General features: G+C 62.9%; 1 protein-coding gene across 1 annotated transcript in view; it reads left to right on the top strand.

Moving 5' to 3' along the window:
* Positions 1 to 27,515, top strand: part of ADGRD1 (adhesion G protein-coupled receptor D1) — a 45,639-nt gene extending 18,124 nt beyond the window's left edge. The window contains exons 10-26 of the mRNA XM_080650119.1: positions 67 to 126; positions 762 to 879; positions 1,240 to 1,350; positions 1,917 to 1,992; positions 2,869 to 3,010; positions 13,263 to 13,336; positions 15,146 to 15,269; positions 18,730 to 18,833; positions 20,189 to 20,300; positions 20,932 to 21,085; positions 21,811 to 21,877; positions 22,370 to 22,436; positions 23,468 to 23,559; positions 24,516 to 24,642; positions 25,010 to 25,051; positions 25,558 to 25,650; positions 26,637 to 27,515. Of these exons, the coding sequence (XP_080506245.1) occupies positions 67 to 126; positions 762 to 879; positions 1,240 to 1,350; positions 1,917 to 1,992; positions 2,869 to 3,010; positions 13,263 to 13,336; positions 15,146 to 15,269; positions 18,730 to 18,833; positions 20,189 to 20,300; positions 20,932 to 21,085; positions 21,811 to 21,877; positions 22,370 to 22,436; positions 23,468 to 23,559; positions 24,516 to 24,642; positions 25,010 to 25,051; positions 25,558 to 25,650; positions 26,637 to 26,732 (1,659 nt within the window). The 3' untranslated portion in view covers positions 26,733 to 27,515. The remainder of the gene's footprint in view (positions 1 to 66; positions 127 to 761; positions 880 to 1,239; positions 1,351 to 1,916; positions 1,993 to 2,868; positions 3,011 to 13,262; positions 13,337 to 15,145; positions 15,270 to 18,729; positions 18,834 to 20,188; positions 20,301 to 20,931; positions 21,086 to 21,810; positions 21,878 to 22,369; positions 22,437 to 23,467; positions 23,560 to 24,515; positions 24,643 to 25,009; positions 25,052 to 25,557; positions 25,651 to 26,636) is intronic.
* Positions 27,516 to 27,838: the final 323 nt, after the last annotated feature.

A 27,838-nucleotide genomic window follows, 5' to 3' on the forward strand; every position in this document is an offset into this window, starting at 1 on the left:
CCCTCCGCCCCCCACGCCCCGGCGTCTGGCTGGAGGCGCGTGCTGAGCGGGCCCTTCCCGTCGCAGACTTTCCTGGAGGCGGTGGGGGAGGTGCTGCTGCTGCCCAGCTGGACGGCCGTGTCGGAGGTGAGAGCGGCCGGTCCGACCGCCGCGGGGCCCCTGTCTTCCCGGGAAAACGGCGATGCCTCGCCCCGGCCGGGGTGGCTCCGTGGATAGAGCGCGGCCTGCGGACCGAAGGGCCCCGGGTTGGACTCTGGTGAAGGGGCACTGACCTCGGTTGCGGGCTCGATCTGGGGTCCTGGCCGGGGCCTGTGGGCGGCGACCTCGCACCTCGGTGTCTCCGCCCCTCCCCCCTCCCCCCTCCCCTTCCCCTCCCCCTCCCCCTCCTCCTCCCCCTCCTCCTCCCTTCCACTCTCTCTAAAAACCAATGGGAAAACACCTCCTGGGGGAGGATTCACAGAACAAAAATAAGGAAAAAGGCACAGCCCCAGGTTCATGATTTCCAGGGACGTCGCCCCCCGCCGCCCCGCCCCCACCCACCCCCCGTCCCCAGGCGGCGTGGACGCGCAGGCGTACTGGCTCCCTCTGCCGCTCCCCCAGCAAGGGGCCATCATGAACCCCAGGCCCGGCGGCTCTGGTGTCTCCTCCCTTGGGCCCATGTCCGCGGAGCACCCGTGGGAGCTTGATTTGGGGGCGTCCGGGGCATCGGTGCCGAGATTCTGAGCGAGGTCGATGCCGCAGCTCCCCCCTGTCGTTGCCAGGACAACGCCGTGGTGCTGGGCCTGATCGAGACGGTGGACGTGGTCATGAGCCACATCTCCTCCAACCTGCAGGCCCACGAACCGCAGGTGGCCATCGTCGGCTCCTCCTCCGTGGCAGGTGCCTGGGGCGGCCGTGGGGCGGCCGTGGGGGCGGGACGGGCGGGCGGAGACGCGGGAGGGGCGGCCTCAGACCCCGAGTGCCCCACGGCGTGGCGGGATGGACACGGGAGCCACGTGGCCGTTTCCCCTCTTCTCCCTCCCCACCCCCTCCCCCCTCCCCCCCCTCCCCATCCCCCGTTTCCCCTCGTTCCCCCCTTCCCCGAGACTCCCAGGGGGTCAGGTCCTTGCTTTGTCACGGGGATTGCACCCCCAGAGCATGTTCTGCTACAAAAGGCCAGAGCAGGTGGGTTCCCCCCGGCCCTGCCCGAGGAAGTGCTGACTGCTCCCCCTGTCCACCCTCCCCCCCGCCCCCCCGCAGAGTTCTCCGTGGCCAAGCTCCTGCCCAAGGCCCTGAACGCCTCCCACTACCGCTTCCCGGCCCAGGGCCACAGCTACATTGAGATCCCCCAGGAGGCCTTCCGCAGCCACGGTGGGTGCCTGGGGCCCTCGGGGGTGGGGGGTGCACCCTGGGAGCACCCTGGGGAGTTGCCGGGAAGCTCCCTCGTTACCTGAGTCCAAGTCCACGCCTCCAGCCTGGGAACCAGACGTGGACAGTTCACTACATCCCTCAAGTGTTTGCGTCTCAACAAACCCCCTCAAGACCTCAGGAGGCCCCCCCCCACCCTCCCCACCCCCCACCCCCCACCCCCCCCACCCCCACCCCCCGGCTAGCAGAGGGAATCGGCAGAAGACAGGATGCCCACCCGTTCCCAAGTTGCCCTGGGAGGGAGGCGGGCCCAGCTGCAGGCAGGAAGGACAGCGGGGTGATGGGCCGGGGTGGGGGTGGGGGGCAGGGGGAGTCGGTGTTGCTGTAAAGACACCGCCGAGGCAGTGACAGTGGGAGAGCTAGGACTCAGGAGGGTCCCTCGCTCTCTCCTCCCTGGCTCTCGGGCCAGAGCCTGCGGGTGGGGGGGGGGGCCTGGCGGGGGCTGCCTGCCCCTCCTGCCCGCTCGCCCCTGGATGCTGACGGGCCGCGGCCCTCCCGCCCTCCCGCAGCCTGGACCACCATCGTGGGGCTGCTCTACCACACGATGCACCGCTACCTGAACAACATCCGGCCGGACCGCACCCGGTGAGCGTCTGTATGCGTGTGTGTGCGTGTGTGTGTGTGTGCGCGCGCGTGTGCGTGCGTGCATGTGTGTGTGCGTGTGTGTGTGTGCGCGTGCGTGCATGTGTGTGTGTGTGTGTGTGTGTGTGTGTGTGTGTGTGTCTGTGTCCTCCCATGGGCCAGGGGTTCTGGTGCCGGTCTCACCGTGAGCACACAATGAGTTAACTGGACTTTTTTTGGTTTTTTATTTTTTTATTATTTTTTTAAAAAATATATTTTATTGATTTTTTACAGAGAGGAAGGGAGAGGGATAGAGAGCTAGAAATATCGATGAGAGAGAAACATCGATCAGCTGCCTCCTGCACACCCCCCACTGGGGGTGTGCCCACAACCAAGGTACATGCCCTTGACCGGAATCGAACCCGGGACCTTTCAGTCCGCAGGCCGACGCTCTATCCACTGAGCCACACTGGCCAGGGCTGGGTTTTTTTATTTTTTAATACTTCTATTGACTTCAGAGAGGAAGGGAGAGGGAGGGCGAGAGAAACATCCATGAGGGGAGAGAATCATGGATCCGCTGCCTCCTGCTCGCCCCCCACACTGGGGATCGAGCCCGCCACCCTGGGCCTGTGCCCTTGACCGGGAATCGAACCGTGACCTCCTGGTCCACGGGGCAATGCTCCATCCCTGAGCCACGCCGGCCGAGCAAGGGAACGGGTTTTGATCGATCCAATTCAAGCTGCAGGATCCACACACTGAGCATAGGACTCGCCCCTGGGTGCCAGCGCCCAGCCCGGAAGTTTGGAAATCAAACGTCCCTCCCCCGGCCCCCACATGCCAGGCAGGCTCCTCGCTGCGTACCCCGCCCCGCCGGGTCCTGATCTTCCCTGTCCTGCCCAGGATCGCCGAGGCCGCGGCGTACAGGAGCTGCCCGCTGTCGGCCGCCAGCTACCTCATCTCCCTGGAGGTGGTGCCGCCGCCCACGCTCTCCCGGAACCTCTCGGGCTCCCCGCTGACCACCGTCCGGCTCAGGCACAAGTTGGTGAGTGGAGGCGGATCCGCCCCCGTTCCTGTTCTTTGATCCGTTGTCTAGAGCAGGCGTGGGGGCGGCCGGGAAGGCCCGAGAGATCACCGGGTCTGGGCCTGCCAACGTGTTAGGGGAGAGTTCATTAACCGTTGGACCACAGATCGCAGGCCAGTGGTTACGGTGATGATTTTTGGCGAGTCGTGCTGGCGATTTTTTTTTTGCTGAGTCATGGCTTTTGTTTTGTGGGGGTTTTTTTTGCTGAGTCATGCTGGTGATTTTTTTGCTGAGTCACTCTATTGATTTTTGGCGAGTAGTGTTGATGCTTTTTTTTTTAAAATATATTTTATTGATATTTTACAGAGAAGGAGGGAGAGGGATAGAGAGCTAGAAACATCGATGAGAGAGAAACATCGATCAGCTGCCTCCTGCACACCTCCCACTGGGGATGTGCCCGCAACCAAGGTACATGCCCTTGACCGGAATCGAACCCGGGACCCTTCCGTCCGCAGGCCGACGCTCTATCCACTGAGCCAAACCGGTCAGGGCATGTTGATCCTTTGATGCTTTTTTTTTTTTTTTTTGCTGGGTCACAGTATTGGTTTTTTTCTGAGTCGTGCTGGTGATTTTTTTTTTTGCTGAGTCATTGATCGGCTGCCCCACACTGGGGACCGAGCCCACAACCTGGGGCCTGTGCCCTGACCTGGAGTGGAACCATGACCTCTTGGTGCACAGGCCGATGCTCAGCCACGGAGCCACGCCGGCCGGGCTGGCACTGGGGTTTTGTAACGTGGCCGCGAGACGCCGCGGGTCTGTGATCAAGCGTACACGGCAGCCGAGGACGGCCGTGGTGGAGACGAGGTGTGTTTGGGGTGGACGTTTCCCTCGCGGGGAGAGCGGGGAGGAGGGGGCCACGCGAACCGCAGCCACGGACCCATTCTGGGACCGACTCGCCTCGGAGCCTGAAAGGTGTGGACGAGATCCGAGGGGGCTCAGCGGCCAGGCCGGTGCCGTGAGCGTGGGAACCTGCGTTTGACCGGGGGGGGGGGGTGGGGGGGGGGCTGGGCCCTGTGGCCCGAGGGTGTGCACGGATCTCTGCAGCTCCTGGCGCTGGGGGAAGCCATCCGTCTGGCTGTAAATTACACCTCCGGACGTGTGGTCGGCACTGCTGTCAACCAAAATAAATCTGTGGGTGGAATCCAGCCAGTAGGGTCACCCGCTCACTGCCTCTCTCCATACGCTTACCGTTTTGGGGCTTCTTATGTGAAATGATGATTTTGAACTTAACCGTCGCCAAACAGGACAGAGTTCCCAACTATTCGCCCATTGTACCCTAGCCTTAATTTTGTTTTTTTCCATGAAGAGTCTACCTTCAATATCACCGTGTATTGCCTTCGGGTGTACAGCACAGCAATTAGACCAGGGGTGGGCAAACTTTTTGACTCGAGGGCCACCATGGGTTCTTAAACTGGACCGGAGGGCCGGAGCAAAAGCATGGATGGAGTGTTTGTGTGAACGAATATAAATTCAAAGGAAAGGAGCGGAGGGGAGAGCAAGAGAACCCTCCGCTCTTTCAGCTCCGCGGGCCGGATAGAACAGCCGAACGGGCCGGATCCGGCCCGCGGGCCGTAGTTTGCCCACGGCTGGACTAGACCGTCAGGTACTTGGCAGGGTGGCCGAGCATCGGTCTGTACGCAGGACAGGATGGGGAATCCAGGTCCCTACCCCATGACCTCTCCGTGACCCCCCTTGTGTGTGTGTGTGTGTGTGTGTGTGTTTAATTCACGTCTGGACACACGTATTCGCGCTGTCGACCGCCGATAACATAGAATGCGTCTTATAGATGAAAGATGAAACTCTCTCCACGTTTGTCACGATCCCGCCAGAGGCAGAGCCTAAATCAGCCGTTCAGGAGTGGGGACGGGTGCGGACGAGGTGGGGACGGGGGCCCACGGCTCTGCTCGGCCATGTGACCTGGGCCAGGGCTGCTGGGAGGTGGAGGGAATGGCTTCCCAAGGTCCTGAGCGTCGCTGGGCCTCGTGCGAGGCAGGCGAGGCCGCATCAGAGGAAAACCGTGCTTGCTGGAAGCGGGACTGACCTTGTTAAGGACGTCCATCCTTGTGGGCGCGAGGAGCTGGGGGCATCTCATCCAGGAAGGACCTGGGCAGGGCCGGGGGCATCGTCTCCCGCGGGTGCTTGATGCTTTTTTTTTTTTTTTTTTAATATTCTATATGAACCCACCCGCCGTGTTCACCAGACCTCGCTCCTTCAGATGACCACCTGTTCCGATCGATGGCACACGCACTTTCTGAGCGGCACTTCCACACAGATGCAGAAGTGGACAATGGGGTCTCTGAATGGTCTGCCTCAAAACAAGAAAAGTTCTATTGGGACGGTACCCACCAATGACCCGACAGATGGGGGAAATGTGTGGCTGGCGATGGACATTACTCTGAAGAAAGCACTTTGGATGTTTCTCTTGAAATTACCGTGTTTTCTTTGATGACAAAATCCGCATTTTTAACCGGTATGGGGATTCGCTTTAACTGGTTAAAAATGTGGATAACAGCTAAAAATGCGGATGAGCTATTAACTGGTTAAAAATGCAGATTTTGTCATCAAAGAAAACACGATAATTTCAAGAGAAACATCCAAAGTGCTTTCTTCAGAGTAATGTCCATCGCCAGCCACACATTTCCCCCATCTGTCGGGTCATTGGTGGGTACCGTCCCAATAGAACTTTTCTTGTTTTGAGGCAGACCATTCAGAGACCCCATTTTCCACTTCTGCGTCCGTGTGGAAGTGCCGCTCAGAAAGTGCGTGTGCCATCGATCGGAACAGGTGGTCATCTGAAGGAGCAAGGTCTGGTGAACACGGCGGGTGGGTTCCTACTTCCCAGGCAAGATCTTCTCACGTGTCTTTAACTGGTTTTGGAGTGTGTGATGGTGCGTCATCATGGAGCAGAATTACTTAGCCATGTCTTCTGGCACATTCTGGCCGTTTTACGATCAAAGCGTGGTTCGAATTGATTCTTTGTTGTTGGTAGCGATCAGTATTAACGGTTTCACCTGGTTTTAGAAGCTCTTAATACACCACACCTTCCCGATCCCACCAAACGCAGAGCAGTGTCTTCTTTCCGAAGCGATTTGGCCTTGCAGTCGATGTTGATGGTTGACCTGGGTCAACCCATGATTTTGTGCGTTTGGGATTCTCAAAATAAACCCACTTTTCATCGCCAGCCACAATTCGATGCCAAAAAGACTTTCTTTCGTGCCGTTGAAACAACGTTTTCCTGGTGACTTTTCGGTTTTCCATTTGTCTTGTTCACTTGATGTGGCGCCCATTTTCCTTCCTTTAAAATCCTTCCCATTGCTTGTAAACAATCAGAAATGGTTTGCTGAGCAACGTTTAATCTTTCTGGGAGTTATTTTTGAGTTTGACCCGCATCTTCATCCAATAATGCTTGTCCTTGTTGGTCTTCCAACTTTTTTGGTTGACCTGGACGTTCTTTGTCTTTCCCATCGAAATCATCCCTTTTAAAGCGTTTAAACCAGCGCTCACAAGTGTCTTGAGATGGAGCATGTTCACCCAACGCTTCCCGAAGTATACGATCCCTTTCAGCAGCGCTTTTCTTCAAAACTAAGTAATGGCCCTGACCGGTTTGGTTCAGTGGATAGAGCGTCGGCCTGCGGACTGAAGGGTCCCGGGTTCGATTCCGGTCAAGGGCATGTACCTTGATTGCGGGCACATCCCCAATAGGTGGTGTGCAGGAGGCAGCTGATGGATGTTTCTCTCTCATCGGTGTTTCTCACTCTCTATCCCACTCCCTTCCTCTCTGTAGAAAATCAATAAAATATTTTTAAAAAACAACAACTAAGTAATGAATTAAAACTTCCCACAAATGCTCTTTTTTTGGCACGAAATTCGACATTTTTAAGCGTGAACATATCTATGATGTTAACACCTTCAGAAAATCTGACATAGGAGGTTTTGAAGCTTGTTGTCAATACAACAAAATAGCCTGCATGTCAAATCGCATCTATGTCAGCATATGTGTAACCCCATCGATTGGAAAGAATCCGCATTATTAACCTGTACACCTGGTATTTGAGAGAGGAAGAGAGAGAAACATCCATGATGAGAGAGCATCATGGATCGGCTGCCTCCTGCACGCCCCACACTGGGGCTCGAACCCGAAACCTGGGCACGTGCCCTGACCGGGAATCAAACCGTGACCTCCTGGCTCCTAGGTCGACGCTCAACCCCTGAGCCACGCCGGCCGGACTAGACCCTTTCCTGTCACAAGAGCCGTCCTGCCAGGTCCAGGAGCGAGTGTGAGCGCCTGGCGGGGGGCCCCCGTCTCCCCCAAACACTCCCAGCTTCCCGCCACAGCTGGACGCGGGGCTTGGTGCTCAGGGCCTCCTGGAAGTCCGGGTTCCAGCCTCCGGGAGTCCGGAAGGTGCCAGCTTGGAGACGGAGACAAAGGAAGGCGGACCGTGGCTCAGCCAGGCCTGGGCGGCTGCCGCTTGTTATTTTTGAAGCAGAGAGTTTCTGAGCGTGGTGGCCGGGGCCCGCGGGAGGGAGGGGTGTTTATCATTCCAGAGGGGGCCCGTAATTGAGGCCCCGGGGAAGCCAGGCTCTCCCTCAGGGTTTTGGGGTTTTCCTTTGAAGGTTGCTTTCTCATTTCTGAGGACATTTTTTGGGAGGGCTCTTTGGAGTTGAAATGATTTGTTCGGTGGGAAACATTCGTCCGAGGGCAAACCGGTGTGCGGGGCGGGGTGGGGGGGGCGAGTGGGCGGGAGCTGGGAGAGAGGTGGACGCGCACCTCATGGACGGGGGCGGCGGGGGGAGGGGCGGGCTGAGGCCCAAGGTTGAGGCACCCCGTTTTTCTGGCCCAGAGTGGTAGAGGGGATCTCCCACTTACACCGGGATGCTGCCGGCCGGCCTGGCTCAGGCCGGAGAGATAACCCCCCTGTCATACATACACGTCGAGTCGTGAAGCAAGCACGCCGTCCAGACTCTACCCCTCGCTCTCGTCGCTTGCGGTCACGGCGGGTTCCCTAACGGGTCCCGAGGCCCCCCTTCCTGCCCCCCCTAGCCTCGGCCCCCAGCCTTGTGCTCCGGGGCCGCCTCGGCTGCTGTGGGCGAGAGACACGTTTAAAATCGATCCGCGGGGGACATGGAGCTGCTGCCCTTCAGAGAGGTTGTAGCAATTTCCATCGTCGCCAAAGGGGCTGCGGCACGGATGCCCGCTCAGCCTCTGCTGGACCCAGGCCTTGTTGGGTTGCTCGCATTTCTTTCTTTAAAAAAAAAAAAAAAATGTTTTTTTATTGATTTCAGAGAGGAAGGGAGAGAGAGAAACATCCATGATGAGCCCTGGCCGGCTTGGCTCCGTGGATAGAGCATTAGCCTTTGGACTGAAGCGTCCCGGGTTCGATTACGGCCAAGGGCACGTGCCTGGGTTGCGGGCTCGGTCTCCGGTGGGGGGCGTGCAGGAGGCAGACAGTCAGTGATTCTCTCTCATCATGGATGTTTCTATCTCTCTCTCTCATTCTCCCTTTCTCACTGAAATCAATAAAGAAATATATTTAGGAAGGAAGGAAGGAAGGAAGGAAGGAAGGAAGGAAGGAAGGAAGGAAGGAAGGAAGGAAGGAAGATCCATGATGAGAGAGAATCATGGATTGGCTGCCTCCTGCACGCCCCCGACTGGGGATGGAGCCCACAACCTGGGCCTGTGCCCTGACCGGGAATCGAACCCTGACCTCCTGGCTCTTAGGTTGACGCTCACTACTGAGCCAGCCGGCCGGGTTCTGTTCCCACGTTTGCATCCTCCTTCCCATCGTACGTGGCCATTGCGTGCGAGGAATGTTGCATTTTCCTTCCTGGAGCCCCTCTGCTCACAGCTGCTTTATCCTGCCCCCTGCACCGAGGGACACACCCAGAGGCCAGGACCTCGGAGTGGGCAGAGGTCTCAGAGCCTCTGAGACCCGCTTAAGAAATCATTGTCTAGCCCCGGCCGGTGTTGCTCAGTGGATAGAGTGTCGGCCTGCAGACCGAAGGGTCCCGGGTTCGATTCCGGTCAAGGGCATGTACCTTGGTTGCGGGCACATCCCCAGTAGGAGGTGTGCAGGAGGCAGCTGATCGATGTTTCTCTCTCATTGATGTTTCTCTCTATCCCTCTCCCTTCCTCTCTGTAAAAAAGCCATAAAATATATTTTTTTAAAAAAAGAAAAGAAAAAGAAATCCTTGTCTCTCCCTCAAGGTCGGGAGACAGCCTCCCGTCCCTCCTCTTCCCAGGGGCGTTTGGCTGCTCGCGGTGAAATGGCATCGGTGCCGGGCGGAGACCAGAGACCGGAGACCGAGCCGGCGACGAGCCTCTCCCTGTGGGTGTAATCTGCGAGGCCGGCTGCCTCCCCAGCAGCTTGCTCCCGCGCCCCCCCCTCCCCCCCCCCCCCCCCCCCCCCCCCCCCGTCGCCTCGCCTGCCGAGGGCTCTGAGCGTTTCCCTTGAAGTGCAGTCACATCTGCCGGGGGCTCGCCCGTTCGGGGGCGCAGTCACGTCTCTGATCCGCGCTCGGTTAGATCTGAGAGTCCGACTTTACCCTTTTGAAAAGGTGCCTTTAATGGGCGGGAAGAGGATGTCAGGGCTCCCCGCGGGCTCTGCTACCTTAAACGAAAGGAGGGGTTCAGCGCTGGCCGGAGGGGTGGCTCCGTGAGGAGAGCGTCGGCCTGCAGGCGGAAGGGTCCCGGGTTCGATTCTGGTCAAGGGCACAGGCCCGGGTGGCGGGCTCATTCCCCAGTGGGGGGCGTGCAGGAGGCAGCCGATCCACGATTCTCTCTCCTCGTGGATGTTTCTATCTCTCTGTCCCTCTCCCTTCCTCTCTGAAATCAATACAAATACACACCGAGTGGCCAGATGATGATGATCTCTGAGCGCATAATAATCTGGCCACTCCGTGTGTATATATATGTATATTAGAGGCCCGGTGCATGAATGTGTGCATGGGTGGGGTCCAGCCAGCCTGGCCAGGGGGAGGGGACATGGGCGGTTGGCCGGCCTGCCTGCTGGTCCAACTCCTGGTCAAGGGGACCATTTGCATATTAGCCTTTTATTCTATAGGATAGACACGGAGTGGCCATATGATTATGTGTTCAGAGATCATCATCATCTGGCCAGTCAGTGTATATTTTTAAATGGGATTTTATTTTATTTTATTTTTTATTTTTTTTTTGCATCTGGGTGTGTCAGGCCCGGAGAAATTGGGGCTAAACCAGTTTACTTATCAATGTGGAGCGTCGTCAGCAGTGGCACGTGGGGGTCGAATGAGCTGAACAGAAATAGGTGCCCAGCCCACACGGGCGAGGGTCCCAGGTCCCCACACACGCCTTCTCCGTAGACGGTTCCAGAATGTGCACGCGGGATGTCGAATCCCTGCTTTCTTTCCCCGTGTGAGGTCGCTCCCCTTCCCGGGGGAAAGAGCATTATGTCGAATGTGGTCTGTGAGCCGGCTGGAGACCACACGTCCGATGAGTTCTTAGCGGCAGCCCCGGACCTAGGCTGTAAACTAGATCAGCGTCTTCTCACCTTTTACACCCAGCCCGTTATTCGCATGGAAATACGAGCATTGAGCGCTGGGACGCGGCGTGGCCCCGGGGCGGAATGGAAATGTCGGGATTACCTGCAGAGCCCGGGCTCTGCTCCGTGGCTTGTGCTATGAAAATCATATTTTTTCCTCCCGTTTTGGGGGTTGGATAGACTCAGAGGTGGCGTTTACTGGCTCTGCCCGCGAGCTCGCGTTTTCCTGTCTCCAGGTCACCAGCCTAGACACGGGGGACACGGGGGACGTGGGGGACGCGGGGGGCACGGGGGACGCGGGGACCCTGCTCAGCTCTGAGCGGCGATCGACCCCAGATTCTGCGTAATTACCCGGTTCGGCTTTCTGTTTTCCCTCCGAGGGTGCAAGCCATTTCCTCGGCGCGTGACCCCCTCACCTGCTGGCGGGGACGCACTCAGCGCCAGCCATGGGGCCGAGGCAGGTGCCCACAGGCTCTGCCGCCTCCCGGGCTCCTGGGCCCCAGGGGAGGAGGGTGTGGGGGACTTTGAGGACCACCGTGTGCAATTGAATTCCCCTGGGGGGTCCCCGATTCCCACGCTGACAGTGGTGCTCCCCGAGTTCCTGGGGCCTCAGGACTAGGGACTTGGGACCACGGGACTGGACTAGGGGGTGGGGGGATGGGTCCGGCCTGGTCCCAGGTGGAGACATTTAGACACACGTCAGGGGGGATGTCTGGTGTAGTTGGGGGGTCCCTGTGTTGGAGGGGCCCTGTGTCGGGGGGTCCTGTGTCGGGGGGGACCTGTGTCGGGGGGGCCCTGTGTCGGGGGGGCCCTGTGTCGGGGGGTGCTCTGTGTCGGGGGGCCCTGTGTCAGGGGGCCCTGTGTCAGGGGGGGGCCCTGTGTCGGGGGGGGGCTCTGTGTCGGGGGGCCCTGTGTCAGGGGGCCCTGTGTCAGGGGGCCCTGTGTCAGGGGGGGGTCCTGTGTCGGGGGGGACCTGTGTCGGGGGGCCCTGTGTCAAGGGGCCCTGTGTCGGGGGGCCCTGTGTCAGGGGGGGTCCTGTGTCGGGGGGGGACCTGTGTCGGGGGGCCCTGTGTCGGGGGGCCCTGTGTCGGGGGGGGCCCTGTGTCGGGGGGGGCCCTGTGTCGGGGGGCCCTGTGTCGGGGGGCTCTGTGTCGGGGGGCCCTGTGTCAGGGGGGCCTGTGTCGGGGGGCCCTGTGTCAGGGCAGCCCTGTGTCAGGGGGGCCTGTGTCGGGGGGGGCCCTGTGTCAGGGGGGGCCCTGTGTCGGGGGGCCCTGTGTGGAGGGAGCCCTCACTGTCGTCCCCAGGGCTGCACAGGGCCCCTCGGCTCCAGGACTCGGGGTTCAAGATGACTGTCTCCTCCCCCTCACCCTGATGACGCCCCCCATTCATTCCTGGTCCCCGGCCATGGGGGTGACCACTAGCGGGAACGGTCTCCCCGCCCCCCCAGGCCCTGGGAGGCTCCGGGCAGCCTGCCCCTCCCAGTTTCTCCAGGAAAGTGGGGACGACCAGGGGGCTCCCTCGTCCTGCAGCACCACACCCCGAGTTCTAACAGCCGACGATGCCCCAGAACCTTCTGGGCCCCCCCCCGCCCCCAGGGAGACTGGACAGCCTGCGTTCCCACGGCCGGGAGGGCCTGGGCCGAGGCGGGTGTGACCTGGGCCTCCGCCCTCCGACCACACACACACTCACACACACGCGCGCACACACACACTCACACAAGCACACACACACACACGCACACACACGCACACACGCACAGACACACTCACACACGCACACGCACGCACACACACACACACACACGCACACACGCACACACGCACGCACACACACACACGCACAGGGCGGCTGGCTGTGGTCCGGTGCATCTGCAACCCTCCTGGAGGGTGGGGATATCAGCCTCCGCCAGAGGTCGAGAGGTCACGGGGAGGGCAGGGCGCGGAGCCCTGGGCGCCTCCCTCGGGTGGGAGTGGGTGCCTCCAGGCCTGGCTGCAGCCTTAACATTCCTTTCTTCTTCTTTTTTTTTTTTTTTAAATATATTTTATTGGTTTTTTACAGAGAGGAAGGGAGAGGGACAGAGAGCTAGAAACATCGATGAGAGAGAAACATCCATCAGCTGCCTCCTGCACACCCCCCACTGGGGATGTGCCCGCAACCAAGGTACATGCCCTTGACCGGAATCGAACCCGGGACCCTTCAGTCCGCAGGCCGACGCTCTATCCACTGAGCCACACCGGTTTCGGCTTAACATTCCTTTCACGGCCTGAGCCACGCCACGCCGGCCGGCTCCCCCGCTGGTGACCCTCCGTGGGACGGTGTGGCTGGGGACAGGGCTCCCCGTGTCTGAGCACACAGAGGCAGAGCAGACGGCGGCGGGGGGCGGGTGGGTGACGGGGTCTCAAATCCACGTGTGTCCTCGCCGGACCGGAGACGTGAATCTCGGGGAGCGTGGGGGCGCAGGGGGTCTGTCGGAGGGACTGGGAGCTGCGGGAAGAGAGCTCGTCCGGGGAAGCGGGTTCGGAAGGGGGCCCAGCACGAGCCAAGGCCCCGAGGAGGGAGCCCTGGGCCCTCTGACCCGTGACGGGGACAGTCGGCGGCTTTGCGCGTCCCCAGCCCGCAGCCTCGCCGCTGGGGGTGTGGCTCCCGCGTGGGCGCTGGGAAGCTGGCCTCACGAGGCGCCCCCTTTCCCATTTCAGACGAGCAGGCAGCGCCGCGAGGCCACCAACCAGACCAACCGCGTGTTCCTGTACTGCGCCTTCCTGGACTTCAGGTGCGGCCTGGAGGGGGCTCCGGGGGGAGGGGGGCGGGGGGGCTCCGGGGGGGAGGGGGGCGGGGGCGGGGGGGGCTCCAGGGAGGAGGGGGGCGGGGGCGGGGGGGGCACCACGTCCTGATCCGGGTCCCCATTTATTTTATTTTTTAAAATACACTTTTACGGATGTCAGAGAGGAAGGGAGAGAGAGAGAGAGAGAGAAACATCCATGAGGAGAGAGCATCATGGACCGGCTGCCTCCTGCACGCCCCCCACTGGGGATGGAGCCCGCCACCCGGGCCTGCGCCCTTGACCGGGAATCGAACCCTGACCTCCTGGCTCCTAGGTCGATGTTCCACCCCTGAGCCACGCCGGCCAGGCTGTCTTTGTTTGTTATGTTCTCTTTTTCTTACTTCATTAGGATTTGGGGGGTAAAATGTATGCCCTTTTGATCTCCACTGTTGACTCCTGAGGTGCATGTCCCTTTAACTGGAGGGTCTGACCCGCCCCCCCCATGTCTCCGTCCATAGACGGCGCCGTAAAGCCGCCTCCACGCGGCACTCGATAATTGTCGATCCTCCAGCGATCGGAAATAAGGAAACGCCAGTTGCCCCCCCCCCCCGCCCCCCCCTCCCCCGGTACCTTCGTGGTTTCCCCTTCAGCGTTTCGGGGGGTGATGGACGCTAACCTCCCTCGCAGGGCACCCCTGTGGGCGGCGTGTCCCTGTCTGTCTGTCTGTCTGTCTGGGGAAGGCTTCTCTTCCATTTTGAAACTGTCCCCCTGGGCACAGAGGGGATTCGGGTCCTTACCTGTTCCTAGACGGGAACTGGAAGAACTGACTCGAGCATCTGCTCGTGCATTCCTCTTTTAAAAGTTAAACGCCTCGCCCTGACCAGTGTGGCTCAGTGGATAGAGCGTCGGCCTGCGGACTGAAGGGTCCCGGGTTCGATTCCGGTCAAGGGCATGGACCTTGGTTGCGGGCACATCCCCAGTGGGGAGTGTGCAGGAGGCAGCTGATGGATGTTTCTCTCTCATCGATGTTTCTGACTATCCCTCTCCCTTCTTCTCTGTAAAAAAAAATTCAATAAAATATATTTAAAAAAATAATAATAAAAGTTAAACGCTTCCCCGGCTGGCGTGGCTCCAGGGTTGAGCATCGGCCCAGGAACCAGGAGGTCAGGGTTCGATTCCCGGTCAGGGCACAGGCCCGGGTGGCGGGCTCGATCCCCAGTGGGGGGCGTGCAGGAGGCGGCCGGTCCAGGATTCTCTCTCCTCATGGACGTTTCTGTCTCTCTCTCTCCCTCTCCCTTCCTCTCTGACATCCATAAAAGTATTATTTTTTTTAAATAAAAATAAATAATAAGGAAGTCCGTGGAAAATGCCCTCGGGTGAGGAGAAGAAGAATAATAGACTCAGGAGGTGATTCTGGTCGGAGGGAACACGACCTTTGGTTTCGTGCTGAGACCGGAGACCTGATGTGGTGTCCCTCCTGCGGGTGCGCGTCCTGTCACCTCCGTGTGTCCCCCCGGCCGAGTGTCCAGTCCCCAGGGCGGCCACCGGGTTACCCACGTCCCCGTCTCTCAGTACGTGCCCGGCGTGCCCTGGGCGTGGCGCTCAGAGGTACCCTGGCAGGGACGCATCTCGCTCCTTAACGGACAGCAGCCCAGGTGCCTTCCAAAGTGGTGGCGGAGCGTCACCTGTTCCTCTCCCGGGAGGGCCCTGGGGCCCCTGCGGCCTCACCCACGCGGCCGCCTTCTGCTGGCTGACGACGGGGACGCCTCTCGCCGAGGCTGGGCCGGCTGCCTCCCACTGACCCTCCCGTGTCCGCAGCTCCGGGGAAGGCGTCTGGTCCAACGAGGGCTGCGTCCTCGTGGAAGGGAACCTGGGCTACTCCGTCTGCCGCTGCACGCACCTCACCAACTTCGCCATCCTCATGCAGGTGGTGCCGCTGGAGGTGAGGTGGCGGGGGGGGGGCGGGGGGCTGTCAGCCATGGGGGCCGAGGGGAGGCCAATGAGCAGGGAGACGCTCGGGAAGGGAGATCCGTGAGCTCTGCTGCTGTGGACATAAAATTTCCAGGCTTTCGGGGTCCTCGGGCAGCCCCGGTGCGGGCCCGAACCCCAGGTGCAGGCCCCGCCCCCCAGGTGCAGACCCCGTTCCCACGGTGGAGGTGTGGGCGGAGATGGAGGTGGAGGTGTGGGCAGAGGTGGAGGTGTGGGCGGGGGTGGAGGTGGAGGTGTGGGCAGAGGTGGAGGTGTGGGCAGGGGTGGAGATGGAGGTGGAGGTGTGGGTGGAGGTGGAGGTGGAGGTGTGGGCGGGGGTGGAGGTGGAGGTGTGGGTGGAGGTGGAGGTGGAGGTGTGGGCGGGGGTGGAGGTGGAGGTGTGGGCGGGGGTGGAGGTGGAGGTGTGGGCAGAGGTGGAGGTGGAGGTGTGGGCGGGGGTGGAGGTGGAGGTGTGGGCAGGGGTGGAGGTGGAGGTGTGGGCGGGGGTGGAGGTGGAGGTGTGGGCGGGGGTGGAGGTGGAGGTGTGGGCGGAGGTGGAGGTGGAGGTGTGGGCGGGGGTGGAGGTGGAGGTGTGGGCGGGGGTGGAGGTGGAGGTGTGGGCGGAGGTGGAGGTGGAGGTGTGGGCGGGGGTGGAGGTGGAGGTGTGGGCGGGGGTGGAGGTGGAGGTGTGGGCAGAGGTGGAGGTGGAGGTGTGGGCGGGGGTGGAGGTGGAGGTGTGGGCGGGGGTGGAGGTGGAGGTGTGGGCGGAGGTGGAGGTGGAGGTGTGGGCGGAGGTGGAGGTGGAGGTGTGGGCGGGGGTGGAGGTGGAGGTGTGGGCGGGGGAGGAGGTGGAGGTGGAGGTGTGGGCAGAGGTGGAGGTGTGGGCGGGGGTGGAGGTGGAGGTGTGGGCGGAGGTGGAGGTGGAGGTGGAGGTGGAGGTGGAGGTGGAGGTGTGGGCGGAGGTGGAGGTGGAGGTGTGGGCGGGGGTGGAGGTGGAGGTGTGGGCGGAGGTGGAGGTGGAGGTGGAGGTGGAGGTGGAGGTGGAGGTGTGGGCGGGGGTGGAGGTGGAGGTGTGGGCGGAGGTGGAGGTGGAGGTGTGGGCGGGGGTGGAGGTGGAGGTGTGGGCGGAGGTGGAGGTGGAGGTGTGGGCGGAGGTGGAGGTGGAGGTGTGGGCGGGGGTGGAGGTGGAGGTGTGGGCGGGGGTGGAGGTGGAGGTGTGGGCGGAGGTGGAGGTGGAGGTGGAGGTGTGGGCGGGGGTGGAGGTGGAGGTGTGGGCGGGGGTGGAGGTGGAGGTGTGGGCGGAGGTGGAGGTGGAGGTGGAGGTGGAGGTGGAGGTGTGGGCGGGGGTGGAGGTGGAGGTGTGGGCGGAGGTGGAGGTGGAGGTGGAGGTGTGGGCGGGGGTGAAGGTGGAGGTGGAGGTGGAGGTGGAGGTGTGGGCGGGGGTGGAGGTGGAGGTGTGGGCGGAGGTGGAGGTGGAGGTGGAGGTGTGGGTGGGGGTGGAGGTGGAGGTGTGGGCGGGGGTGGAGGTGGAGGTGTGGGCGGAGGTGGAGGTGGAGGTGGAGGTGGAGGTGGAGGTGTGGGCGGGGGTGGAGGTGGAGGTGTGGGCGGGGGTGGAGGTGGAGGTGTGGGCGGAGGTGGAGGTGGAGGTGGAGGTGTGGGCGGGGGTGGAGGTGGAGGTGTGGGCGGGGGTGGAGGTGGAGGTGTGGGCGGAGGTGGAGGTGGAGGTGGAGGTGGAGGTGGAGGTGGAGGTGTGGGCGGAGAGGGAGGTGTGGGCGGAGAGGGAGGTGGAGGTGGAGGTGGAGGTGTGGGCGGAGAGGGAGGTGTGGGCGGAGAGGGAGGTGGAGGTGGAGGTGGAGGTGTGGGCGGAGGTGGAGGTGGAGGTGTGGGCGGGGGTGGAGGTGGAGGTGTGGGCGGGGGTGGAGGTGGAGGTGGAGGTGTGGGCGGGGGTGGAGGTGGAGGTGGAGGTGGAGGTGTGGGCGGGGGTGGAGGTGGAGGTGGAGGTGGAGGTGTGGGCGGGGGTGGAGGTGGAGGTGGAGGTGGAGGTGGAGGTGGAGGTGGAGGTGGAGGTGGAGGTGGAGGTGGAGGTGGAGGTGTGGGCGGAGGTGGAGGTGGAGGCGGAGGTGGAGGTGGAGGCGGAGGTGGAGGTGTGGGCGGAGAGGGAGGTGTGGGCGGAGAGGGAGGTGGAGGTGTGGGCGGAGAGGGAGGTGGAACACTTTTCATTTTAACGTTCACTAACTGATGAGAGAGGGAGAGAGAGGGAGAGAGAGGGAGAGAGGTTGGTCTGTGGCTCCGCTTACCGGAGCGTTCACTGGCTGACTCTCATCTGTGTCTGGACGGGGGGATCGACCTCGCAGCCCTGGCCCAGCGGGACGATGCTCTAACCCAGTGGTCGGCAAACTGCGGCTCGCGAGCCACAGGCGGCTCTTTGGCCCCTTGAGTGTGGTTCTTCCACAAAATACCACGGCCTGGGCGAGTCTATTTGGAAGAAGTGGCGTTAGAAGAAGTTTACGTTAAAAAATTTGGCTTTCCAAGGAAATGTCCATCGTTGTCCTGTTGATATTTGGCTCTGTGGACGAATGAGTTTGCCGACCACTGCCCTGACCCACCAAGCCACCCGGCCAGGCCTGACAGCACCTTTTGACAGTGTGGTCAGAGCGGCGTCTGCCAGGAAGTGCCCTCCGAGTGAGCCGGGGGCCGGGAGGACGTTCCTGGCCCCGAGGGCTCATGTGGCAGCAGGAGGGGGGTGGGGCAGGGGGTGCTGTGCCCCCATCGGAGCGGAGGGCAGCGAGCAGGGCCTTCTCCAGGTCCCTCCCTCGCTGAGCTGCAAGGTGGCGGGCCTGCTGGGCCGGGGCGAGGGAGGCAGCCTCGTCCAATAAGCTTAAGACAAAACCCTGCGGGGCCGGCCGCCCGATTTAGACCGGCTGTGGGTGTCTTCGTAGAAGCAAACCCCAGCCGCTCATCGCCTGGGAAGGTCGGCCTGAAAGCGGTTTAACAGGATCCATGCAAAACCACGAAAATTACCCATGCTCAAAGAACCACGATCCGTGCCGAAAAGGCACCTTCTCCCGCGCCAGCAGGGAAATGAAGGCACCTCCCTCCCGTGGGCTGCGATGCTACCGCCGAGGGAAGGGGCAGGGCCCTCGGTGGGCAGAGCGGGACCCCAAGGCCAGGCTCCCCTGTGGGGAAGGGACCGTTCGGCAGGGTGGGGCCATTGGGGCATTTGCGAGGTGCAAACCCAGGGCTGACCCTGGAGGACCCAACCTCTGTGGGCGGCAGCCACAGGGCACCTGGAGGCCACCGCGCACTCCCGGCGGGACAGGGGCCCCTGACACGCAGCGGGGGCACCCGCGGGGCTGCCCGGCCTCACCTCACTCACCGCAGAGGGCCAGTCCCCGGTGCTGACCTCTGATCCCTGCGCTCCGCTCCCCGCACAGCTCACGCGCGGACACCAGGTGGCGCTCTCGTCCATCAGTTACATCGGCTGCTCCCTGTCCGTGCTCTGCCTGGCGGTCACTCTGGCCACCTTCGCGATGCTCTCGTGAGTCCCTGCCGCCCCCACCCGTGTCCGTGTCCGTGTCCCGGGAGGCTGACGGCTCCGTTCGAACAGGAACCCCCCCCTCCCCGCCCGCTCGGTCCCCCTCTCCCCCCTCGGTCTCCCTGCTGGCCTTTGTATCAGGAGCTGGGTCTGCACGCTGAATGCCACAGCGGGTGGGTGCTCCTCAGTCACTTTGTAAGAAACTGGTATTTTCTTTTTAATATATTTTTTATTGATTTTTCACAGAGAGGAAGGGAGAGGGACAGAGAGCTAGAAACATCGATGAGAGAGAAACATCGATCAGCTGCCTCCTGCACACCTCCCACTGGGGATGTGCCCGCAACCCAGGTACGTGCCCTTGACCGGAATCGAACCCGGGACCTTTCAGTCCGCAGGCCGACGCTCTATCCACTGAGCCACACCGGTTTCGGCGAAACTGCTATTTTCTAGCCCGAGGCTTGGCTCAGTGGATAGGGCGTCGGCCCGCGGACGGAAGGGTCCTGGGTTCGATTCCCGTCAAGGGCACGTACTTGGTTTGCAGGCTCCCGGCCCTGGTCAGGGGCGCTCGCGGGAGGCAACCAACCGATTCGTTTCTCTCCGTCTCTCCCTCTCCCTTCCACTCTCTCTCGAAACCAATGGAAAGAAATATCCTCAGGTGAGGATTGAAATATATATATATATATAATTTTTATTGATTGTAAAGAGGAAGGGAGAGGGAGAGAGAGAGAAACATCCATGAGGAGAGAGAATCATGGACCGGCTGCCCTCCTGCACGCCCCACACAGGATGGCGCCTGCAACCCGGGCCTGTGCCCTGACCGGGAATCGAACCGTGACCTCCTGGTTCGTAGGGTGGCGCTCAGCCAGGGAGCCACGCCGGCGGGGCGTCCTCAATCACTTTTCTTTTCTTTTTTTTTTTAAATATATTTTATTGATATTTTACAGAGAGGAAGGGAGAGGGATAGAGAGCTAGAAACATCGATGAGAGAGAAACATCGATCAGCTGCCTCCTGCACACCTCCCACTGGGGATGTGCCCGCAACCAAGGTACATGCCCTTGACCGGAATCGAACCCGGGACCCTTCAGTCCGCAGGCCGACGCTCTATCCACTGAGCCAACCCGGTTTCGGCCTCAATCACTTTTCATGTTGAGGCCTGGGGTGCAGAGAGGGACGTGGTGGCGTTGGAGGACACCGGCTTTCACTGAGCCGTGGGGCCTGCCCAGAGCAGGGTCCGTTTCCAAGGGCAGCCGGGAGTCGTCGAGGGTCCAAGAGTGACAGCATCTGAGCCCGCTTCCCAGAGGCCCGTCATGGCCTCACCCCTGCCCCCTGCCCCCTGCCCTCTGCCCTCTGCCCTCAGCTCGGTCAGCACCATCCGGAACCAGCGCTACCACATCCACGCCAACCTGTCCTTCGCCGTCCTGGTGGCCCAGGTCCTGCTGCTCGTCAGCTTCCACTGCCAGCCGGGCACGGTGAGTCCACCCCCCCCAACCCACCCTGCTCCCCCGATGCCACCGGGGTGGCGCCTTCTGCAGCTGGAATTCTCCAACCCGGAATACAGAGGGACCCCCCCACCCCCGCCCCAGAAAGCCAGGCCGGGGTCCCCCCAGGGAGATGAGAAGATGGCATGCAGATGACATGGTGTCTGGCTGACTGACACCTCGAGGTGGACAGACTGACATTCCAGAATCTAGGGGGGAAGCCACGCCACGGGGCTGCTTGCTCTGCCTCTGAACCCCCTTCCCACAGGCCTCCCCTCGGGGACCAGTGTGGTGGCCCAAGCTCCAGTCCTGGCTCCCTGGCGGCTCCCCTCTGAGCCAATCCCGTCGCAGGGAATGGGGATATGTATGCTGATTGGCCGGATCTGATTCCCACATCTTCCTGGACCAATCACTGTGCCTGGGAGGGAGCATGGGGCAGTGATTGGTTCCCCATGAGTCACGTGCCCCACCCAGACTAGACACGGGAGGGAGCCCTGACTCCCAGGGCGGAAAATCAGACCACGTGACCCCAGAAGATGCCCCAGACATGGGCGCTGGGAGGCTGGGGCCCCAGGACACGCCCGGAGAGGCCTGACCTTCGGCCTCTCTGCTTGGCGCCCAGATCCCGTGCCAGGTGCTGGCCATGCTCCTGCACTACTTCTTCCTGAGCGCCTTCGCGTGGATGCTGGTGGAAGGGCTGCACCTCTACAGCATGGTGATCAAGGTCTTCGGCTCCGAGGACAGCAAGCACCGCTACTACTACGGGATCGGCTGGGGTGGGTGCCGGGGGGCTGGGGTGGGTGCCGGGGGCCTGGGGCGGGTTCCGGGGGCTGGGGCGGGTGCCGGGAGGCTGGGGCGGGTGCCGGGGGGCTGGGGCGGGTGCCGGGGGGCTGGGGTAGGTGCCGGGGGGCTGGGGTAGGTGCTGGGGGGCTGGGGCAGGTGCAGGTGCCGCGGGGCTGTGGGGGGGGATGGGATGGGATGGGATGGGGTTTGCTCTCCCTACTGGCCTTCTCCGCACCTCGAAAAGGCCAGGATCGAAGGAGAACCACGTTGGCCAAACAGAGCAAAGGTCTCATATCCTGGGAATCACTTGCTCCCCGCGTTTCTGACTTCTATGGGTGTTCCTTTTATTTTTTAAAAAATATGCATTTATGGATTTCCAAGAGGAAGGGAAGGGAGAGAGAGAGAGAGAAACATCCATGATGGGAGAGAGTCATGGATCAGCTGCCTCCTGCACGCCCCCCGCTGGGGATGGAGCCCACCACCCGGGCCCCGGCCTCCTGGGCCTCCTGGCTCGTAGGTCGATGCTCAACCACAGAGCCACGCCGGCCGGGCTGCTACCTCCTTGTTCAGACTGTAAGCTCTTGGAGGACCCGGCTGCTCTGCATCCGCAGCCTGCCCGTGGTTCTTGGTGCGAATCGGGCACAAAACGAATAAACGAACTCAGGCGTGAGAGCCGAGGGGCGGGGGGCTCATGGGGTGCCCGCTCTGGTCTCCGCAGGGTCCCCGCTGCTGATCTGCGTCATCTCCATCTCCTGTGCCCTGGACAGTTACGGGACCACCAACAAGTAAGCGGGCTCGGCCTCCTGCGTCACAGGGGTCCCGGCCTCGGTGCTGATCTCCCAGGTTCCCCTGGGGCGGGGCTGGCTGAGGCAGGGGCAGGGGCATCGGGGGAGGGGGGGAGCCGGTGGGCAGAGGGTGCAGACGGAACTGTTTTGTTCCCGTGGCCTTCCTGGACACGGATCACCCCTGGAGCCCGGGTCGGTGACTGCAGCCCTTTCGGGGGGTGGGGGGGGTGGTCCGTAGGGGCCTAGGGCACCCCGATGCTCCGTAATTACAGCTGGGAACCCACGGGTGCGGGGGAGTGCGGGCGGGTGCACCAGGCCGGTCCGGGGCACGTAGCCGAGGGGATTTCCCCACGGTCGCCACCTCCCGCCACGTATCCACGGGCGGCGGCCAGCCAGCCGCCCGGCGTGGAGCCCGGATGAGGACGGGATGGTGTGGGGCCAGGCCGGGGTCACGTGCCAGGAGTAGGGCTGAGTGGCCGCTTCCCTCCGCAGCTGCTGGCTGTCCCTGCACAGCGGCGCCATCTGGGCCTTCGTGGCCCCTGCCCTGCTGGTCATCCTGGTAGGTGCCGGCCTTGAGGGGGGGGAGCAGGAGCTGGGGGGGGGGGGCCCTGGGGCTCCCTAAGAGGGGCCTGGGCCCTGAGACGCTCCCCAGGGGGCTGTGGCCCGGACTCATGGCCCAGGTGACAGGCGGGGGGAGCCGGGCCACGTTCAGGTTCCAGGCAAAGCTGCGGGTGTGGGTCGGGCAGGGAACGGGCAGACACGTGGGTTCTGACCCCACAGGGTCTCCTCACCCACAGTTTCCTGGTCAGGGAGCCCCGCCCGGGCCCAGGGCTGCCTTGGGGAAGGTTGGCGAACGCCTCTGGGAACCCCCACAGCGGTCAGGAGTCCCAGGGTCCCAGGGCCACTCGGGGTCGAACAGGAACGGGATATTCCTAAGCTGGTGGTCAGGAGCAGGTGCCGTCAGTCCTGGGTCCGGGGTCAGGTCCGGGGTCAGGGGTCAGAGGAGCCCCCTGCAGGCGTCTGGGTCCCTGCCTCTCCGATGGGGTTGTCCCTGTGCTGGGAACCGACTCTGGGATCCCACAGAATTCTAACACCAACCGCAGCTGGGGAGACGCCTTTGTTCTTTTTTAAAAATACACATTTTCATGGATGTCAGAGAGGCAGGGAGAGAGGGAGAGAGAGAGAGAGAGAAACATCCATGAGGAGAGAGAATCACGGATCAGCTGCCTCCTGCACGCCCCCCACTGGGGATCGAGCCTGTAACCGGGGCCTGTGCCCTGACCAGGAATCGAACCCTGACCTCCCGGTTCGTAGGTCAATGCTCAACCCCTGAGCCACACCGGCCGGGCAGAACGGGTCTGTTTTGCTGTCTTTTCTCTGCCCCACGGATATGAGCCCCCAGAGGGCAGTCTTGGGGGGCCGGTGGGCAGGTGCTCAGGGACCTGGGTGCCATCCCTCCAGGTGTGTGCAGCCCTGGCCGGGGAGGGCGGCGCCAGGAAGAGTCAGGTGCTCAGTAGGTGCCGCCCCAGCCCTCACCTGTCCCCCCTTCTCCCCGCCCCCCCTTTCTCTCCGCCCCCCCACCTCCGCCAGGTGAACATCGGCATCCTCGTCGCCGTCACCAGAGTCATTTCCCAGATCAGCGCCGACAACTACAAGGTCCATGGGGACCCCAGCGCCTTCAAGTACGTGGGCCCTGGGCCGCCAGGGTGCCCCACCCACGGAGGGCGGCTCGGGCAGCGGAGGGGGGCGGTCCACCCTGGCTCTAGGTGCAGTCAGACCCCTCACCCCCCCCCCCAAAGCACAGGCCCGGAGGTGGAGGGGTGGCTCCTCCCAGGGAACCGGGGGGCGGGGGGCTGGAAACGGGGTGCAGGTGCCGGCCGCGGGCGTCGAGCGAGAGACCGGCCACAGCGTATCCGATCGGATCTGAGGGGAAACAGGAAATACGTCCCTGAGCACCTGCCCACCGGCCCCCCGAGACTGCCCTCTGGGGGCTCATATCCGTGGGGCAGAGAAAAGACAGCAAAACAGACCCGTTCTGCCCGGCCGGTGTGGCTCAGGGGTTGAGCATCGACCTACGAACCAGGAGGTCAACGGCAGGTCGATACGGCAAATCCTCTGTCCTGAGTGCCCGACCCTGTGGACTAACGTGACCGGTGGCCCGGCCCCTTGGGCCTTTCGGCCTCTGCAGACCTCGGAGGGCTGTGCCCTGGAGCCGAAGGATGGCCCTGGGTCAGGGGTCACGGGTCAGGGGTCACGTCCCTGTTTTTCCCTGCGAGGTTGCCCGTCCCCAGCCGGAGTCGGACGGCCGGGCACGGCTCCCTCCGTGCACACGAACTCGGCACCAGCTCCGCTCCAGGCTCGGGGAGGGCGGGGGGGGGGGGGGGCAGGGCCCTTTCTCACGGTGCCCCCTTCCCGAGCGAGCCCACGAGCTGGCCTGCAGGGGTCTGGGTGCTGGGCACGCCTCCCCGCTGCGTCCTCTGTGGGCGCCTGGGACCCGCGTCCACCCGGCCCTTGTGCCCAGTGCTGCTCTAGGGTCCGGGGGGGACCGGGCCCTGAGCCCGCCCGTGGGGACCCCGCGTCCATCCCCGTCCCGGGTGGTCCGCTCCCCGCCCCCCAGGCATCACCCTCGCTCCCCCAGGTTGACGGCGAAGGCGGTGGCCGTGCTGCTGCCCATCCTGGGCACCTCCTGGGTCTTCGGGGTGCTGGCCGTCAACAACCAGGCGGTGGTCTTCCAGTACGCGTTCGCCATCCTCAACTCCCTGCAGGTGGGCGCCGGGGGCCTCCGGGGCGGGCGAGTCAGTTGCCCCGTGTAGAGGGCAGCCTACAGCCTCCCCCCGCCCCCACCCCGCCACCCCCCGCCCCAGGGGGAGCCTGTCTGGGAACTTCCTGTCCCTGAATCTTGGCCCATGCACGGCCCCCCACCCCCGGTCCTAGCGGCTGCCTGCCTCCAGGTCATATGACCGCGGGTCCCTCCTCACGGACCGCAGAGCACCCCGCTCCCTCGGGGCTCCCCAACAACAGGCTGGGCCGCCGGGAGCTGCTCCCCGACCCGTGTGCGGCCTGGCGAGCCAGGAGCCCTCAGGAGCGTCTGGAACAGGCGGTGGGGCTGACTCTCCCCTCCCTCCCTTCCAGGGCTTCTTCATCTTCCTCTTCCACTGTCTCCTGAATTCTGAGGTGCGTCCGTCCCCTCGCTCCCCGCGGGGGGGCAGCTGGGAACGGGATTTCGTTTCTTTTTTTAGGAATATATATTGTAATTGATGTCAGAGAGGAAGGGAGAGGGAGAGGGAGAGAAACATCCACGAGGAGAGAGAATCACGGATCGGCTGCCTCCTGCACGCCCCCCTACTGGGGATCGAGGCCGCCACCCGGGCCTGTGCCCTGACCGGGAATGGAACCGTGACCTCCTGGTTCCTAGGTCAGAGTTCAACCACGGAGCCACGCCGGCCGGGAGGGTTTTCCTTTCTGAAAGGGCAGGAAGCTCAGGGGCGAGCTGCCTTCCCCTCAGCCCCTGCATCTCTTCCCGTTGCTAAGCAACCTCCAAGCCTCCCCCCTCTGGATGTCCTGCAGGGAGGCGGGGGGTGGGGGGGGGGGACGGGGCAGGAGATCTCCTCAAGGAGCCCCGATGGCTCCTGTTCCAACCTCTGACGCTGTTTCCAACGAACCCCGTTCTGCCCTCGAAGGTGAGAGCCGCCTTCAAGCATAAAACCAAGGTCTGGTCCCTCACGAGCAGCTCCAGCCGCATTGCCAACCCGAAGCCCTTCAGCTCCGACGCGGTGAGTGGTGTGGCGTCCCTGGGCCCCTCCCCGGGCGCCCGCACCCCTGACCCCATGACCCCAGGGCGCTGCCCTCACGCGCACCCGAAGGGGTCCGTCAGCGGCACACGCTGGCTTCACTGAGCCTCTGCCTGACCAAGGGCTGCGTGGAGCTGAGGCCCTGGGCTCCTCACCCTGAGCCTCCCGCCCCTCCCGGCCCTCGGGTCCCTCCTCCCCCGGCTCCTGCTGTGCAGTTGGCTGCTGGACGGTGGGGGAGGTGTGGGGGTTGTCGCTCAGCCTCTCACACCTGACCTCTCACACCTGACCTTGGCCTGCAGGACCCTACACACCCTGGGCCGATGTTACACCCACATCCTGTCCTCTGTCCTGGATGAATACATGGGTAGATTGAGGGATGGATGATGGATGGATGATGGATGGATGATGGATGATGGATGGATGATGGATGATGGATGATGGATGGATGGATGGATGGATGGATGGATGGATGGATGGGATGGGTTAATGGATGGATGGATGGATGGGATGGATGGATGGGATGGGTTAATGGATGGATGGATGGATGGATGGATGGATGGGATGGGTGGATGGATGGATGGATGGATGAATGGATGGATGGATGGATGGATGGATGGATGGATGGATGGATGGATGGGTGGGATGGGTTAATGGATGGATGATGAATGGATGGATGATAGATGGACAGATGGATGGATGGATACAAGGGCAGATTGATGGATGAAGGGGTGAATGAATGATACAGGAGTGAATGAATGCACACCGGAACCTGGAAGGGATGAGGAAGGTGGAAGAAGGGCACCCTCTCCAGTTCAAGATCCTCATTTCTGGGGAGCAGTGGGGCCCCCCCAGGGAGGACCCTCAGGCAACGTTCTGGCCCAAGGCCCAAGGCTTGCTCCCGCACTCACGCGGGCCTCAGGTGTCTGGGCCCGGAGCCAGCCTCACGCCTCACTCCTCTGCCTCCGCAGATGAACGGGACCCGGCCGGGCACAGCCTCCTCCAAGCTCAGCCCCTGGCACAGGAGCAGCCAGTCCGTCCACCATGCGGACCTGTCCCCCGTGTGAGCCGAGGCCACGCAGCACCCGGGCTGGCCTGCCGCTCAGAGCGCGGCCCCCGACAGCACGCGAGACGCACTCCGCCTCTGCCCGCGGGACCCTCTCCGCATCGCCGTCTGGCCGTGGGGTCCCCGTGACAGCCGTCCCGGGTGACAGAGGCCACCACTCCACCCGCAGCCTGTCCACCACGAGGGCGGACCCCCTGGCTCGGTCCCCCCGCGGCCGGGTGACAGCCCTCGGGGCTCCCCAGAACTCGGCGGCCTGCTGTCCTGCCCCCTGGGCCTCCCCGTCGGACCTGTGACTGAGCTCGAGGACCAGCGGCCCAGCTCCAGGAGGCGGCTGAGCATCTGATCCGGGAAGGGGACTCGGACCACAGGGCTGGGTGCTGCTAGGGGTTCAGGTCCCCACGCAGCCCCAGAGGGTCGGGCCGAGGCAGATGGGGTGCGTGGGAGAGAGGGAGAAACGTCAACCTGCTGAACCCACCCCAGAACCGGCTCCCTGAAGCCACTCCACGCGGCGATGATACGGTGGGAGGTCTGTGCCGGGGCCTCGCTGACGCCCAGGCCGCGGGCTGACGCGCCGGCCGCTGAGTCCCCCGGAGCTTCGGGGCCACGGCTGCTCCTCCAACCGCCCCTCACGGGCGTGGACGCTTCAGACTCGACGTCACGGCCTCACAGATCTCCCCCTTTCTGGCCCCTCCCTTCCGTTCGCCGGGGGCGCCCACCAGGGCCCGTCCAGATGTTTTCCGAGGCCTGACTTCCCGGCATTGCTTACCAAGGCTTCCCGTCGCTCACGCACAGTCGCTCACGCGCCGCTGCCCGCTGGCGCTGGGTGGGGGGGTGCCCGTCGCTGCGTCTTCTGAGCGGATGTGAATTTGTGGACTCGGCCCCTCGGGCCTTGGCGTCACGGTCACACTCCGTGCGTGGTCGGAATCCTGCCAAACACGGTCGCTGGGGTTCGAGGTCACAGAGGCGGCCCTGACGCCACCGAGGGATCCGGGGAGGGGCTGGGAGAGACACACTGTGACCGCACGGCCCGCGTGTCTGTGAAATGGCCGGTCGGTCGGTCGGTCGGTCGGGGGCAGGCCGGGGGTAGCTACTGGAAACCCCACCCCC

This window comes from Plecotus auritus, assembly GCF_963455305.1.
Source record: "Plecotus auritus genome assembly, chromosome: 13".
Taxonomy (NCBI): domain Eukaryota; kingdom Metazoa; phylum Chordata; class Mammalia; order Chiroptera; family Vespertilionidae; genus Plecotus; species Plecotus auritus.